Source organism: Archocentrus centrarchus, chromosome 18, assembly GCF_007364275.1.
Source record: "Archocentrus centrarchus isolate MPI-CPG fArcCen1 chromosome 18, fArcCen1, whole genome shotgun sequence".
NCBI classification, from domain to species: Eukaryota; Metazoa; Chordata; class Actinopteri; order Cichliformes; family Cichlidae; genus Archocentrus; species Archocentrus centrarchus.
The window spans coordinates 8,141,979-8,156,017 of NC_044363.1; the positions used below are offsets into that span (position 1 = coordinate 8,141,979).

General features: G+C 39.6%; 1 protein-coding gene across 2 annotated transcripts; it reads right to left on the reverse strand.

Annotated features, from left to right (window-relative positions):
* Positions 1–1,106: 1,106 nt before the first annotated feature.
* On the reverse strand, positions 1,107–10,151 carry LOC115797092 (trichohyalin-like). 2 transcript variants are annotated; one of them, XM_030753567.1, is made up of 7 exons: positions 9,839–10,151; positions 9,486–9,698; positions 7,476–7,590; positions 6,359–6,700; positions 5,963–6,241; positions 5,630–5,785; positions 1,107–4,765 (listed from the first exon to the last, which is right to left on the reverse strand). In XM_030753567.1, the coding sequence occupies exons 2-7, from the start codon at positions 9,594–9,596 to the stop codon at positions 3,162–3,164; spliced, it is 2,607 nt and encodes an 868-aa protein (XP_030609427.1). In that variant the 5' UTR covers positions 9,597–9,698; positions 9,839–10,151; the 3' UTR covers positions 1,107–3,161. The 2 variants fall into 2 exon arrangements, with proteins under 2 accessions (XP_030609427.1, XP_030609428.1); XM_030753568.1 differs by lacking the exon at positions 9,839–10,151 and adding an exon at positions 8,795–8,883 and having other exon boundaries at positions 9,486–9,622.
* Positions 10,152–14,039: the final 3,888 nt, after the last annotated feature.

The following is a 14,039-nucleotide window of genomic DNA, read 5'->3' on the forward strand; positions in this document are numbered from 1 at the left end:
ATATGTGGCCACCACACTCTGTGATATTCAGCTCTCCTTCTCCTCAGTGGTGACTAACTCAACAGCTTATCACAGCTACTTGTACTTTATAAGGCAGGTTATTTCCTAGGAGAACACATCTATAAAACCATCTTGTGTGCAACATTAGAAAAAAAAAACATTCACATATTTTTTTTAAATCAAAAACATCAAATATATTTACTTATTAACTGATATTACTGACCAAATATCAGCAACATACACTAAAGAGTTTTCTTTATCTCCACACTGATAACAAACTATTAGATTCAAAGCTTTGGACACACTGACACATTATTCACTGCTTATGATTAAAAGTAAACCCATACATTTTTTTTTCTTTTTAATTGACAGAGACTTTTGTGTTTAGATGACCAGTGAAATAAATGCAGGTAATGATTGCACAAAAATCTTATTGATAATTTTAAAAGTTGTAGTTGGACAGACTAGAACCAATTTAAAGTTCAATATTTAGAAATGTTAATCTGAGCTCCAATATTAACCAAATGTCATTTGCTTTGTTAGACTAACAGTTTGTGAATAATAGAGTGATACTGCTGCTCTGTGGGAGAAGTTTTAAGCACTTGTCGGCTCATCAGCTGCCTGTCCTCCAAACTGTGTTAATGCATTTCACCCTCTTCCCTCATCAGCTGGATGTAGAACTGTTTACTCTAAATCCTATCATGAACCATGACGACAGTATTTCACTGAAACACAGCAGCACTTCAGCAAACAGTTCAGTCAGCTGCCAGCGTGCTCATTGGGAATCTGCCCTTCTAACAGCCATCCTTCTGCTTCATCATCGGCATCTTCAGGTGATCCAGTTCTGGTCCTGACTTGCCAAAATATTTTAAGCTCCCCGTACCAGACCAGCAGAGTCATTGTTAACATTACCCTCTACAGCAACACACCATCAACCTGCAAATCATGATAACTACCTTTCAATCATGACTCCACTCTCTGACTTCATCTCATGATGAGGATTTATTTACATTTTTTGTTTGTCTGGTTGACCGACCTTTATCCATTATGAAGGGGTGCGATACATCTTTGCATATTTATATACATATATGTTTATATTTGCCCTGGGCAGTACTGGTTTATGAATAAACCAAACCACCAGTTAAAAACTACTACTCAAGTCCTGAAGGATTTATTCATCTTGTTCAAAAAGGTCACATAATACAGTCATTTGTTTTCTTTTAACAAAGTATGTTAAAATTTACCATGGTTGTGAAATATGAACACAAAGCTTTGAGCTTACATAATGACACTGATAAATGTCTTAAAATTATATCCAAACCTCCAACATGGAAAAGAAACACAAGATCAAAACTGTGATCACATTTCTAATCCACCGAGCGCCTCTATGACATTTAAAAGATTAACAAAACGAAATGAGACCGCTCGATTTAACTCCGCCCACAATTGCTCAGTTCTGATTATGCCCTGACCTGCCAGTCATAACACCACACCTGTTCAGTCCTCACCTGTAAAGCATGAAAGAGGCAACACCTCTGTTGAAACGACTGCTTTTGTTTTAGATTTTCTTTTTGTTTCAGACTTAAAGCTCAGAATCAGGACTTTTACTTTCTATTACTGCTACTACTTTCAGTGAAACAAAGGATTTAAGTACTTAATAGTTCTGACTTTATTTATTCTAAGTTGGTCTGTTAGAATTTACTCACCATGACTGGATGAAACACCACAATCACTTATTAGGGTCAAGTTTTCATCTCACCCCATAGGTCCTCACACTCCCATGCACATATCAGTCACCTGCATTTGTGTTAGAACAAAGAATTTCACCAGCAACTCTTCAGGTTGTCATCTGATAGTGTTGCAGAAGTCAGTGGCTCAGGCCAAGCTGCTGCCTGTGCCTGTACAGACTACTGCAGGTAACCCCTCAGCATGTTGTGATGCTTGGCAGTTAATTCCAAGAGATACTAAATGAGATATTTGATCTCCTGAAATGCTGCATCTCAGTCGACCGATGTCCAGTCATGAGAGGCGGAGGCAGCGAGACGTGCCTGTACTCAGATGTCTGATTTCATAAGCAGTCGATAAAAAGATTGTAATTATTCACTGCTTTTTTGCCTCTTCAACAAATCTTGAGATGGACAAAAATCCAGATCTGAAGAACAAAAGAATCTGTAGCTTCTCCTTGAATATGTTTAATACATTTTAATACATTATTTTAAAAAAATCTGTCATTTTCATATACATGAGAGCAACAGAATTAATTTTGGCTTGTTCAACTTAAAGCCCCACATATAAAACAAGAGGACGGTCAGTAGGAGTTAAGGCCTCTGGAATGTATAAAGTGTTACTGCTTTCCATTAGATAGCTGCTGATGTGCTAGACTGGAACCACAAACTGACCAGCAGATGCAGAAAAACAGGTCGTCCCAGGAAACGATCCACTGGCACCACTAAAAATGGCCTCGCCTTCTAGAATGTTCCAGAGAGGCCGGACAAAACCTGACATCCACAAATGTAACCACACAAGAATTCCACAAAGGATTTACTGTAACTCCAGTAACTGGTTGATGAAACTGTGGAAGTGTGATCAGCCTCGTGTGTCAAGAAGCCAACAGAGGGCACCAAAGGACCATGAATACAGAAAATCAAAAGAGCATGTTTGAGTGTGTGCTCCCTGCTCCACAAACACACAAACATGACTGATGGGCTATATTTGTGAGCACAGTCAAATCTTTTTAACTCTGAGTTTAACCATCACAGCTACAGTAAGTACTAAATGTTAAAGAAACGTAGCTTTAATTTTAACATTAAAACTAATTTATGATTAACTGCATTGATGTGTTTAGGTGACATCTGTAATGTGTAATGTAAAATCATGGATTACTCTATTCCCAAATGGGAAATGCAGGAGCTGAAATTATTAAATGGTTACCCTCAAGTATCTCCAGTAAAGCTCTGGACAGGCTCCAGTATGTCCAGAACTCTTAATACACACTAATACTGGTAACACACCACCCCCAACCTTTTACCTCCAGTTGCTCCTGGTAAGGTCTCACATTACCTACAAGATCCTCCTACTCACTTACACATCCATTACACTCTTTGTACAGCGTCCTTGGGTTTCTTGTAAGGAGCTGCGTATCTGCCAAACGTAGTTTGAAGTTAGTGTGTGTCCATCAGCTCCTGTTGGTCTTCCTGACACATAAGTTCTTGATCAGGCTGAAACTTCACCCTCTTTCCAGCTGGAACATCTTCTTGGTTGTTAGCGTCTCCTTCAACCTCCATCAGAGGATCATTTTCTTCCTCCCAAAAATCTTTCCGTCTTTTGCAGTTCCGTCCCTGATGTTCATGTTTTTCCTGGTGTTTCTTCCTCCTGCCTGTCTGCTGCTGATCTGTATGGAGGACTCTTACTTGTGCATATTTTCTTCCCTTGATACGGTTCTGATCTATGTGAGGGTTTCCCTCAAACTCCATTGGCTCCTCCTCCTGTGGTTCTTCCTGACAGGTGACTCCTCCCTCTGAGACACTGACAGGTTCCTCCAGCTGCTCTTTGATAGGTTTTTCATCCATATCCAGGTGTTCTTCTGTCCTCGGCTCTCTTTCTTTTCCTTGTTGTAGTTTTTCTTTGTCCTCATCCTTCCTGCATGTTTCATCAGTGAGGATTCCTTCATTATTCTCCGTCACCTCTTCCTGTGCTCCTTTTTTACTCTCAGATCTTCTCAGATCCTCTGGCTGCGCTCTCATTTCTTCTTCTTTCTCCTTCTCTTTGTTTTCCTCTGCTGTTTCTTCTTGAACTGTGAGATCTGTCCTCTCTGGAACTTCACTGCTGACTGGGAGAAGTTTGTTCTCTGTCTTCTTGTTTTTATTTTGACCTTTTATTTTGTTGCCTCTCGACTTCCCCTCAACTCTGTCTTGATTTTTTGGAGCTGCTTTGTTTTTGTCTTTCTGTTTTTTGAGTTTTGTTTCCACTTTCTTTGTTTCAGGTTTTGTCTCTGGCTGAAATTTAAGCTGGTTTTTATCTTGATCAAATCCTTCTTTTCCTTCCATGTGATCTTGTGTGTCTTTGTTTTTCAGTGTTTTGAGTTTTGTCTCATCTTTGTCTTGTTCCATTCTTCTCTCTGACTGAAGTTTCCTCTGGTTTTCCTCCCTCTGTGGTTTTGCCTCCACTTCTTCTCTCTGGTTTTCTTCTGGCTTCTTTCGTGCTTCTGTGAATTTAAAGGATGGAGCTTCTCTCACCAGCAGCTGCTGCTCTTTGAGTTTTTCTGTCCATGTTGACTGAAGTCCTGATTCTTCTTTTCCTGCCTCCATCTTTGTCTCTGCTTCACCTTCACCTCCCTCAGCTTTCACTCCTCTACCTGTTACGGCCTCTTCTTCATGTGTTTCTTCTTCTGTTGTAAATTTGTCTTCTTTAATAACCACAGATGGATTTATCCTCTTTTCTTCTGGACTGCAGACGTCACTTTTTTGCTCTGTTTCTGATACAAAGTGAACTTGTTGGGTTTCTCCTTCATCTTTATGGCTTTGCTCTCCTCTGCTGTCCAAGTCTTCCTCTTCTTCTTTTCTTCTCAGCTCTTCTTCTTCTTCATGTGTTTCTTGTTTCATTTTTTGTTGTTTCTTGTTATTTTTTTCCCGAACAGGAGACGTGTTTGTCCTCTCTCCTGTGATGTCCACAGCAGTCTCTTCTTCTCTTGCTTGCATTAACGGCTGAGTTTCTCCTTCTTCCACATGTTTAGAGTCCATCGACTTTTCGTCCTTTGTCTTGTTTTCTGTGTGTAGAAAGAAGCAGCAGATTACTGAAGTTTTCCAAATTTGTCTTCCCTTTCATAAAGGTACAAAACTAAAGAAACATGGAAAATCATTATGAAAAACCTGAGGCACCGGAGTGATGTGAATGATGTCCATTTAGTGGAAGGGTTGCAGATTACAACCAATTGGGATTAAACACAGCAGCACACACTGAGGCCTGAATTAGACTTCTGTGTCGGTCCAACATGTAACTGGAAATTCCCCTCTGGACTCTACACCGTAACCTGATGCTCACATCTCGAGAGATGTACACGTCAGGTTGACACAGCCTGTGATGAGTGTGATTACCTCGTAGGGTTCAGAGGTCTAATAACAGCCTAAGAGTGAAAAGTCATTCCTATCATACTTGGTGTCCACCAGAAGATCTATGTGTAATGGTGTGCACTGATTTCTGTGGTAAACCAGCTCTGGGTACATTTTCTCTCCTTTCATTTATACATTCCTTGAAATAAACCCTGTTGTGTTTAAAAAGGGTGTTCAACAGAACACGTCTGTTATTTAAAGTGATATTTTCCCTGCAGTGCTGCTGGAGTTTTGACTTCCTCTACTGCAGACACATGTAGCTGCAACTAGGCTTAAGAAAACAACAGTTCTGCAGTTCAGGTGATGATACTGTATAAAGCAGATCTAGGAATACAATTTACATGAATACAGTTTAAATCCTGCACACTGGACCTTAAAACCATCTTTCAAAGTAACACAGAGTCTCACCCTGAAATTAAATGTTCAGAATTTTATTGATTTTATGAGAATTAAACAGAAAAATACCCTAAGAGGCTAAAACATGAAACATTTTAAGATATTTAATTCAGTTTTGGACTTACTGCATTTGATTCGTCTCCGCTTCCATAAAACAAAGAAAACAGCAAGAACCAGAATGAGGAGAACAACAACACCGATGACCAACCCAGTGATGATATTTGAATTACCAGCTGGACTACTGGGAGGACCAGAAGGACTGATGAACATGAAGAAATCATCTGAAATGATAAAACACAACGTCACCTTGTTACAATAATGGCCAAAGTCGTTTTTTTTCTTCAACTTTTTCAGAAATGACAAAAAACTGAAGGAAACATCGAAAATATGATGAATGAAAATAAAACTTTTGTTACAAAATGACTCAGACCATTATTGAACTTATACTTTAGCTGTACCTGGAACATGTATGTGTGTCTCTCTGCTCTGGTTGATGATCTTCTGTTGGACTCTGCAGGTGATGTTGTTGCTGTGTCTCTTCTCCACAGTCACTCTGCTGCTGACAGTATAGAGGTCATCAGGACCTCTGAGGGTCTCTGTAGGTCCAGCAGAGAGGAGGTTTCCCTCACCGTCCAACCACAGCAGCTCAGGCTCTGGATACCAGCCTGCAGACTCACACTGTAACACCACCCTGCTGCTGGTTCTGCTTATCTGTGCAACAGGTGAAGAAGCAGCACCTGAAAAAGAGAACAGTTTGCCTGTTAGCATTAGTGGTCCTCACAAGACAAGAAGAGGATGGATGGATGGACTCTATTAAAATAAATTGCCTTTTAACACAATCTATTTTCACTTACCAACAACAAGCTGAACTGTAGTGTATCTTTCCAACTCTGGAACAAAGCATCTGTACCTTCCTCCATCAGACTGTTTGACTTTGGAGATCTTGAGTGAAATGTTTCCACTCTGCAGTTCATGTGTGAACAGTGATGATCTTCTGTCATAGAGTGGATGTTTTTTAGACTCCAGGTCCACACCATCACGCCACACCAGGACAAATCTGGGGTCTAGGTCAGGTCTCGCCCACTCCAAAGTCATGCCAAAAGCATCTATTACAGGTTCCAGGTGACACGGCAAAATGACGTCATCACCAATCATTGCCACTACTGGCTGAGGAGAACCGATAACCTCTGACTGACCTGAAGAGAAAAAAGTTTCATTCAGTAACTGAAGTTAAAAAGGTTTCCACAATGGCCACAATGACACAAGGCAGATATGATGATGGGGATCACACAGAGCAAACATTATTTGTTTGGAAATGTCCTTTAAAACTTACGGTCATTACTTTTGAATCATCCTCCATTTAGTCTTAAACCTCTAACTCCAAATTAAAATACTGTGAATCTTTTCAATAACAGATCAAATACTGCTGCAAATATAAACTGACTAATCTCCTAAAATCAGAGTAAGATGACACAAATTTAGTTGCAGGATTTTGTTTCACTTTGAGAAACAGAATTTGAATAGTAACATCAAATTAATATTGCAACTGACTCACCTTCATGATCATTTACCGTAATAGTTTGTTAGACATCATATTTAATGTCTTAACAATGGTTTAATAAAATAGAATAACTGACAGCTTGCAGTGATTTGTCAGTGTTTCTGAACCAAAAATACAAGAATGATTTCACCATTTTTATTTTATTGTTCTCAAAGAGTGTTCCAGGATCAGACAGGACACTTCATAACTCTGCCAAAGCAACTTCCAGGTTACATGCTTGTGACCTGGAAGTTTAATACTGACTGGAACATTGCTCTTGTGCACTGCAGCTGGACAAACATGCAGCAGGAAAGCTGGAAACCTTTCCATGCAGTTGCACTATTAATCCAACACTTTACATGCTGTGTGTAAATGATTGTTATAGAAAGACTTGATAGAGATTATTTCTACACTTTTATTTTCTTGATTACCTCTGCATGGGTGTATCAGGGTGAGGACGACAGCTGTGTGGAAAACCAGGATACTTAATGGATCCCACTGAGAGATAAAGGATCGTCTGGCTGTCACACGGATCATTGTAGAGTTCTGAAAACAGAAATGAAAAACAGAGTCTATCCCAGCTGTCACAGGGCAAGAGGCAGGGTACACCCTGTACAGGTCGCCAGCCTGTCGCAGGGCCAACACAGAGAGACAGACAACCACCTCTGGGCAATTTAGAGTGACCAGTTAACCTAACCCCACTAACTGCATGTCTTTGGACTGTAGGAGGAAACTCCAAGTCCCAAGAGGGACTCAAACTCTGACCTTCTAGGTGTTCTTCTAGATGTGAGGCAGCAGTGCTCAACACCACACCACTGTGCCACCAATATTAAAAAAAAAGTCATTAAATAAAAATTAAAAAATTAAATGAAAAAATAGTAAACATTTTGTTTTTATAGTAAATGGATTATATATCTCAAAAAAGGCTTATATCAGTCTTTATATATATCATGAGAAACATAATTTTCTTATCCAAATTATTTATGACGGCGGCCAGTTTATAAATCAACTTAATGTAAACATACTTGGGTGGAAAAACTGTTCTACAGTCTTCATAAAGATATCAAACTTTTCCAAGAAACATGTGAAATGTCCATGATTCACCCAAAAACTTTGCATAGGATTATAGCAGAGGGATTTTTACATTTGTGCAATATTTTTAAAATTAGAAACATCCTTTCTCAGAGTGATGCTGAACAGCTAATTCATGCATTTATTACTTCTAGGCTGGACTATTGTAATTCATTATTATCAGACTGTCCTAAAAGCTCCCTGAAAAGCCTTCAGCTGATCCAAAATGCTGCAGCTAGAGTACTGACAGGGACTAGAAAGAGAGAGCAGATTTCTCCCATATTGGCTTCTCTTCATTGGCTCCCTGTTAAATCTAGAATAGAATTTAAAGTTTTAATCTCTGGATCTCTCCAACAGCATGTCTTTTGTCCTGTTTCCCTCCCCTCAGCCACAACCGGTCACAGCAGATGACTGCCCCTCCCTGAGCCTGGTTCTGCTGGAAGTCTCTACCTGTTCAGGTAGTGGTTCACCTGTTTATGAGCATTTATAAACCCCAGTGGATCTCTGCAACATCTGACACAGAGGAGCCGGTTTTCATGGAGCTGCTAAAAGGAGACAGGTTTCCCCTGTATAGCAAGCAACTGGGGTAAAACAACAATACCTTATCTATGAGTATCATCTACAGTATGCAGAGCTGCACATATCTGAGCCTGCACAGGCCTGCTGTGGGCACTCATACCTGTACACTCTGTCAGCACAGGGAATGGAATCAGTCCAGACAGCTGGTAAAACATCTGTTTACATCTTGTTGGATTCAGTTGTGTAAATCTATGAAGAGCAGCAGCAGCACAGGTCAGCTGATCACAGCCACACAAACAAACACAAAGAAAATCTACAAACTCACAACACAAAGTTCTGAGTTCTTTTCTCCACGCAGAGCCATTACAGCTGATCTGAGGGTTCCCCCACCTGCTGAATCCCACTTTAACCTCTGAATACTTATTTTCCTGTTCAGGTGTGGAGGCAAAGTTTTTAAAAAATGTATCCCATGTCTATCATTACTTTACTACTATGTTAATATAGCACGAGGTTCAGTTAGCTTTGAACAAAAAAAAAAAGCTGGCAGAAACGTCCTTTAAAGAGTTACTTTCACTTTCTAATCTTGAGTACATTTCTGTACTTTTTCACTTTTCATTTACATCCTGCTGACAGCAAAACTTCATTTTATAAGGCAGTTACAGTTTGAACTGTGTGAGGGGCTTTACACCTGCACAGGTAACCAGTCTGCCACAGGGAAAACATACAGATACTCATACTTCCTCACCTCTAAGCAGCATGAAGCTTCCACTTTGCCTGGGCTGTGACTGCAATGACTGACCTCAAAAACACCAAAGGAAGAAGAAGATAAAAAGAAGAAGATAAAAACTCACCTGAACGCTCTGGAAATGTCTTTGGACTCGTATACTGTAGCCATGAGGACAGAGATGAGAGCTGAAGCGGTGAACCAGATGAGATACAGAAGCAGCAGCAAAGAGCCACATTTACTTTATTCCAATGTCAACTTTATCATCAGTATTACTAAGAAGCACACGATGATCTGTTAGAGGTTTAGCAGCTTCTCTGATGTCCTCAGGTTTCCTTCACTTCACACAGAAAGAAGAAGGAGGTTTGAACAGATTATCCTGTATGCAGTGATACTGACACGTCTGACAGTAAAGCTCTTTTTTTCATTTTCATGTTAGCATTAAACAGTTCAGGTTTATCACTCCTATTTTTCTCTTACCTTTGACACTGATGACCTCCTAATCAGCAGCGTTTCTGTGATTATCTGAGCGGCAGAGATTGTGAAAGTAAACAGATGAAGAGCTCTTCCAGAAATTCATTCTTTAACTGCGCTTCTTTTTATAGGCGCGCTGGCTGAAACAGCAGCTGAGCAGAGATTGCTAACGGTGCCATCAGCAACAGGACACCGCGGTCTGAAAAATTAAATTCATCTTAAAATATTTAGATCAATCCTAAGATCTCCAGCCCCCCCTGCTGCCTCCCGGGCGGAGTCCCACAGAGGGTGAAGCACCGCGGTGAAGTGAGCCGTCAGTTCCCAGGCCCCGTTAGCCTGGCGTCTCAGCCGCAGCTTCAATTTTGTTGCGCTTCTACCCTAAGTTTTATGGTAGTGCTCCTCCTCCGCTAAACAGACAAAAACAACCTGCGATAATTTTATTTATATATTTGTCAATGTTACGTAAAGCGCTGGGACATATCATAGATCTATGATATTGCGCAATTTACAGGTAGGGTTTTCCTGCGTGGGTGTGAACGGCAGAGATCAGAAGAAAATACTATGTTAAACTCCAGTGAGCCATCATCAGAGCCACTATACACAAATCAAGAGAACTGGGAACCGTGGAGATTGTTCAGCCTACCTGTAAATGATCCCAGTGCATAATGTCATAAAGATTGTAAGGTTTGCAATATGTATTTGTTGTTCTAGCTGTTCAGTCATTTTCTGCACAGACAGATGCCTTATTTTGAAAAAAGGAAATAAAAACTCCTCATATGTAATGTAGAAAGGTAACAAAACGTGTAGTGAAACAGTAATGTAAGCTAAAAGATTACCGGGAGAGGAAAACAAAGTTCAGAGAAACAGTGAGAGTAAACAAAGAGTTTAGCTTCAGCTAAGAGATGGCAACAGGGTAAAACATATGCATTATATATGTCACTTGTTTAAGTTTGTCGTACTAAATTTTGTTGCTAATAGTTTAATTTACTGTGCTTGTGTTGCTTGTCCTTCATGCACCTTATCAGTTGGTCTATGAATAATCTAAGCTGATGCATAAAGAACAGAGACCATCACTTCAGGTTTATGTTTTCTTCTGCTAGAAGCTACACTACCAAGATGACTCCAGGAGTGCTTTGATGGCTCATCCCTGAGCTCATGAAAGAACCCAGAACAACATCTAAAGCACTGCAGGCCTCATTTATCACAGTTAAGGTCAAAGTTCATAATTCAACATTAAAAAAGACACTGGAAAAAAAATGGAACACTTCCAAAACCATTGCTGATCAAAAATATCACAAAGGTTTGGATCACTCTTTAGGTTTGAAATCATTTCATATTGCTTGGGTTACTAACTATGACTGAAATGAGCAAAATAAACTGACCTTCCGTAAGAAGAAAACTGTAAAAAGAATTATTTTTAATAGATTTTTGATCAGAATGGCATAGTGAAATCTGAACATTACAGCAGTTTACGGTGAAACTTTGCAAACATGTAGCAGAGTAAGCCAAGAAGAATTAACTCAGAATTTCATTTAAAGTATTAATTTTTTTTAAATAAAAATGGTATTCTGTTGTGTTTTATTGTATTAACCTGTTGCCATTTGAACAGAATTTTTATTTTTTCAGGAATCCTGCAGCACTTTGATAAGACACATGTGCAGCAGGAGGGCCAGAACAAGAATGAGTTAAGAATTTATATCAAGGATGTTTAAAAAAATCTCTATATATATTCTGGATTGACTTTATTCAGTAGGATCAGAATTGTTATATAATTGTGCAATCCTAGAATTCCTCCTTTTGTTCATTCTATTTATTCCTTCATGCATACTTCCCACATATCAGATGGAACTTGTAGTTCAGTTCCTGTTGAAGATCTGAATTCATTTCTAATCCAAATGAATTATGAATGAAGAAGTGGATTACAAGCAAAATGCACAAGAAGAATAAAGGAACACATCTTTGACTGATAAAAAAATGGAGCTTAATTTCTCCAAAATATCTCACTCACACACACACACACACACACACACACACACACACACACACACACACACACACACACACACACACACAAAGCCTTTTCCTCCGATCTTTGTCATTTGCACCCACACAGAAAGACTCTAATTCTAAATTGTACAGTATAATAAATCTAATTGTGATATGCTATAGTGCTTACGTAACTGTGACAAATATATAATCTATTGGTCCGCTGAGCGTCATCAGGAACGAAGACGGAGCAGTACCATAAAACTTCGGGTAGAAGCGCAAGAAATTTGACGGCTTCCTTCACAGCGGAGGCGAAACGACAGCATCAGCAGCAACAGCAGAAGCAGCAGCTTCTTCTTCTTTAGATTTAATGGCGGCTGGCATACCAGCTTAGAAATGCATCATCGCCACCTACAAGACTGGAGTGTGCGTCAGGAACTGGCCTAATAAAAAGAAAAGAAAATAATAAATTTCATTCTTTCTATTAAACCAGTTTTTCTTACAAATCTCATTAAAGTTCCCATTAATACCTTCCTGTTGCAGTTATAGGCCCTGCACTCTAATACCTGCTCTGCATGCTGAACAGTCCATTTGGGAGCTTGGCCATCAACTGCATTGTTTTATTAAGACCTGTGTGTCATACCCACTCTATTACCATACCAACATGACTAGAATACATTTATTTATGCATATTTCTTATTTTCTATCTTGTGTTATTTATTATTTTGGTACCTGGAGGATGCTTCCAACAAAATGTCAATGTATTGTGCAAGAGCAATAAAGATACCTTATCTTGTGAATGTTATGTTGAATAGAATGTCATTATACAGGATGTACAGTGAGATTGGAGACACAAATGTGCTCCTGCTATATTCCTTCAATTTTATTATTTATAATCCATGTAACTTCAACTTTTCTTAATATTATCTGTAAATCAGATACTGCCAGTATATGCAGATCTTCATTTCTTTCTATACATACATGTGCTGAAAACCAAAGTAATCCAATATTTACAGGCCTATTGGACAATCTTTGCAGACTGTAAAATATTTCATATGTAACGCCTGATCTGAATGATTTCTCTGGTCTAATACTCATTGATAAACTATAACCCTCATTTTGTTTATTTCCTCTGCTTACTCTAATTCCACCATTATGGCCACAAGCTCTGCTGTGTATACTGACAAATTATGGCATGTTTTTTTCTTAAAAGCTAATCCAAGTCGTGGGATGAAGACTGCTGAGCCTGCCCTCCTTTAAAACATGACCTCATAGGTTGTTATTTTGGGCGCGTTTTTACAGCCAGTACTTACATCTGGTTATCAAAGTTTGTGTTTATGTGACCAAGTCTGACCTCAGCAGGGTTTCATGTTTGTGGGATGTAACATTTCATTTTACCTCCTAGAACACACAGACACACTCACAGTGCAGTGTGTGACATGGAACAAAATGAAGAGCACAACATGCACAGTGTGCTTTCAAAAATGTTCCACAAGCTAAAGGTCTCTGCACAAAACCTGCTTAAAGACAAAAATGTATAATATTCACCTGATCTGTGAGCATGTGGAAGAAGTGAAGGAGAGCTTGATGATGAAGATGACAGAGGGACGTATGAGAGCAGTTGTGATGATGAGGATGTGTAACTGTGTGACACCAGCAGAGGTGTGGATCTGATTCTCTGATCATTCTCTAAACTTCACCCATGTTTAATGTGAGAGTAACTGGTTTGCATTTCTGCTGGGGCCTCGGGGATGATGCCCCTCAGCATGACTGTTCTCTTCTGTCGTGACCCCCCCTGCTGCCTCCCCCTTCCATCCCTGAGAATGACTGAGCTTCTCTGTTAAATCAGTTAAATGTGGAGCCCACCGATCAAATCCTCTACACCTTTTGTCAAATATAGCGACTTGTTCCTCTCAGTCCTCGAGCTCCACATCAACTGTGTGTATTCAGTCCTGGAGCTTTCAGTATGAAGCAGGCTGCTGCAGGTGCTCTGAAGACAGGAGTTCACCTCCCACTGACTGTGGATCTCAAAGGTTGATCATCTTTTGCAACATCAGCAACAGTTTGCAACTATTTGAGATTTTATTGATGCTTAGATTTGGTGTCACCTTCTAGTTCGCTGAGTACAGGATGAGCTTATGTCTTCATGCTACCCATCCACTATTTATGTCCTTTATATTCTGGGCCAATATATGCCTATTATACTGTAAGCATGGTGCTG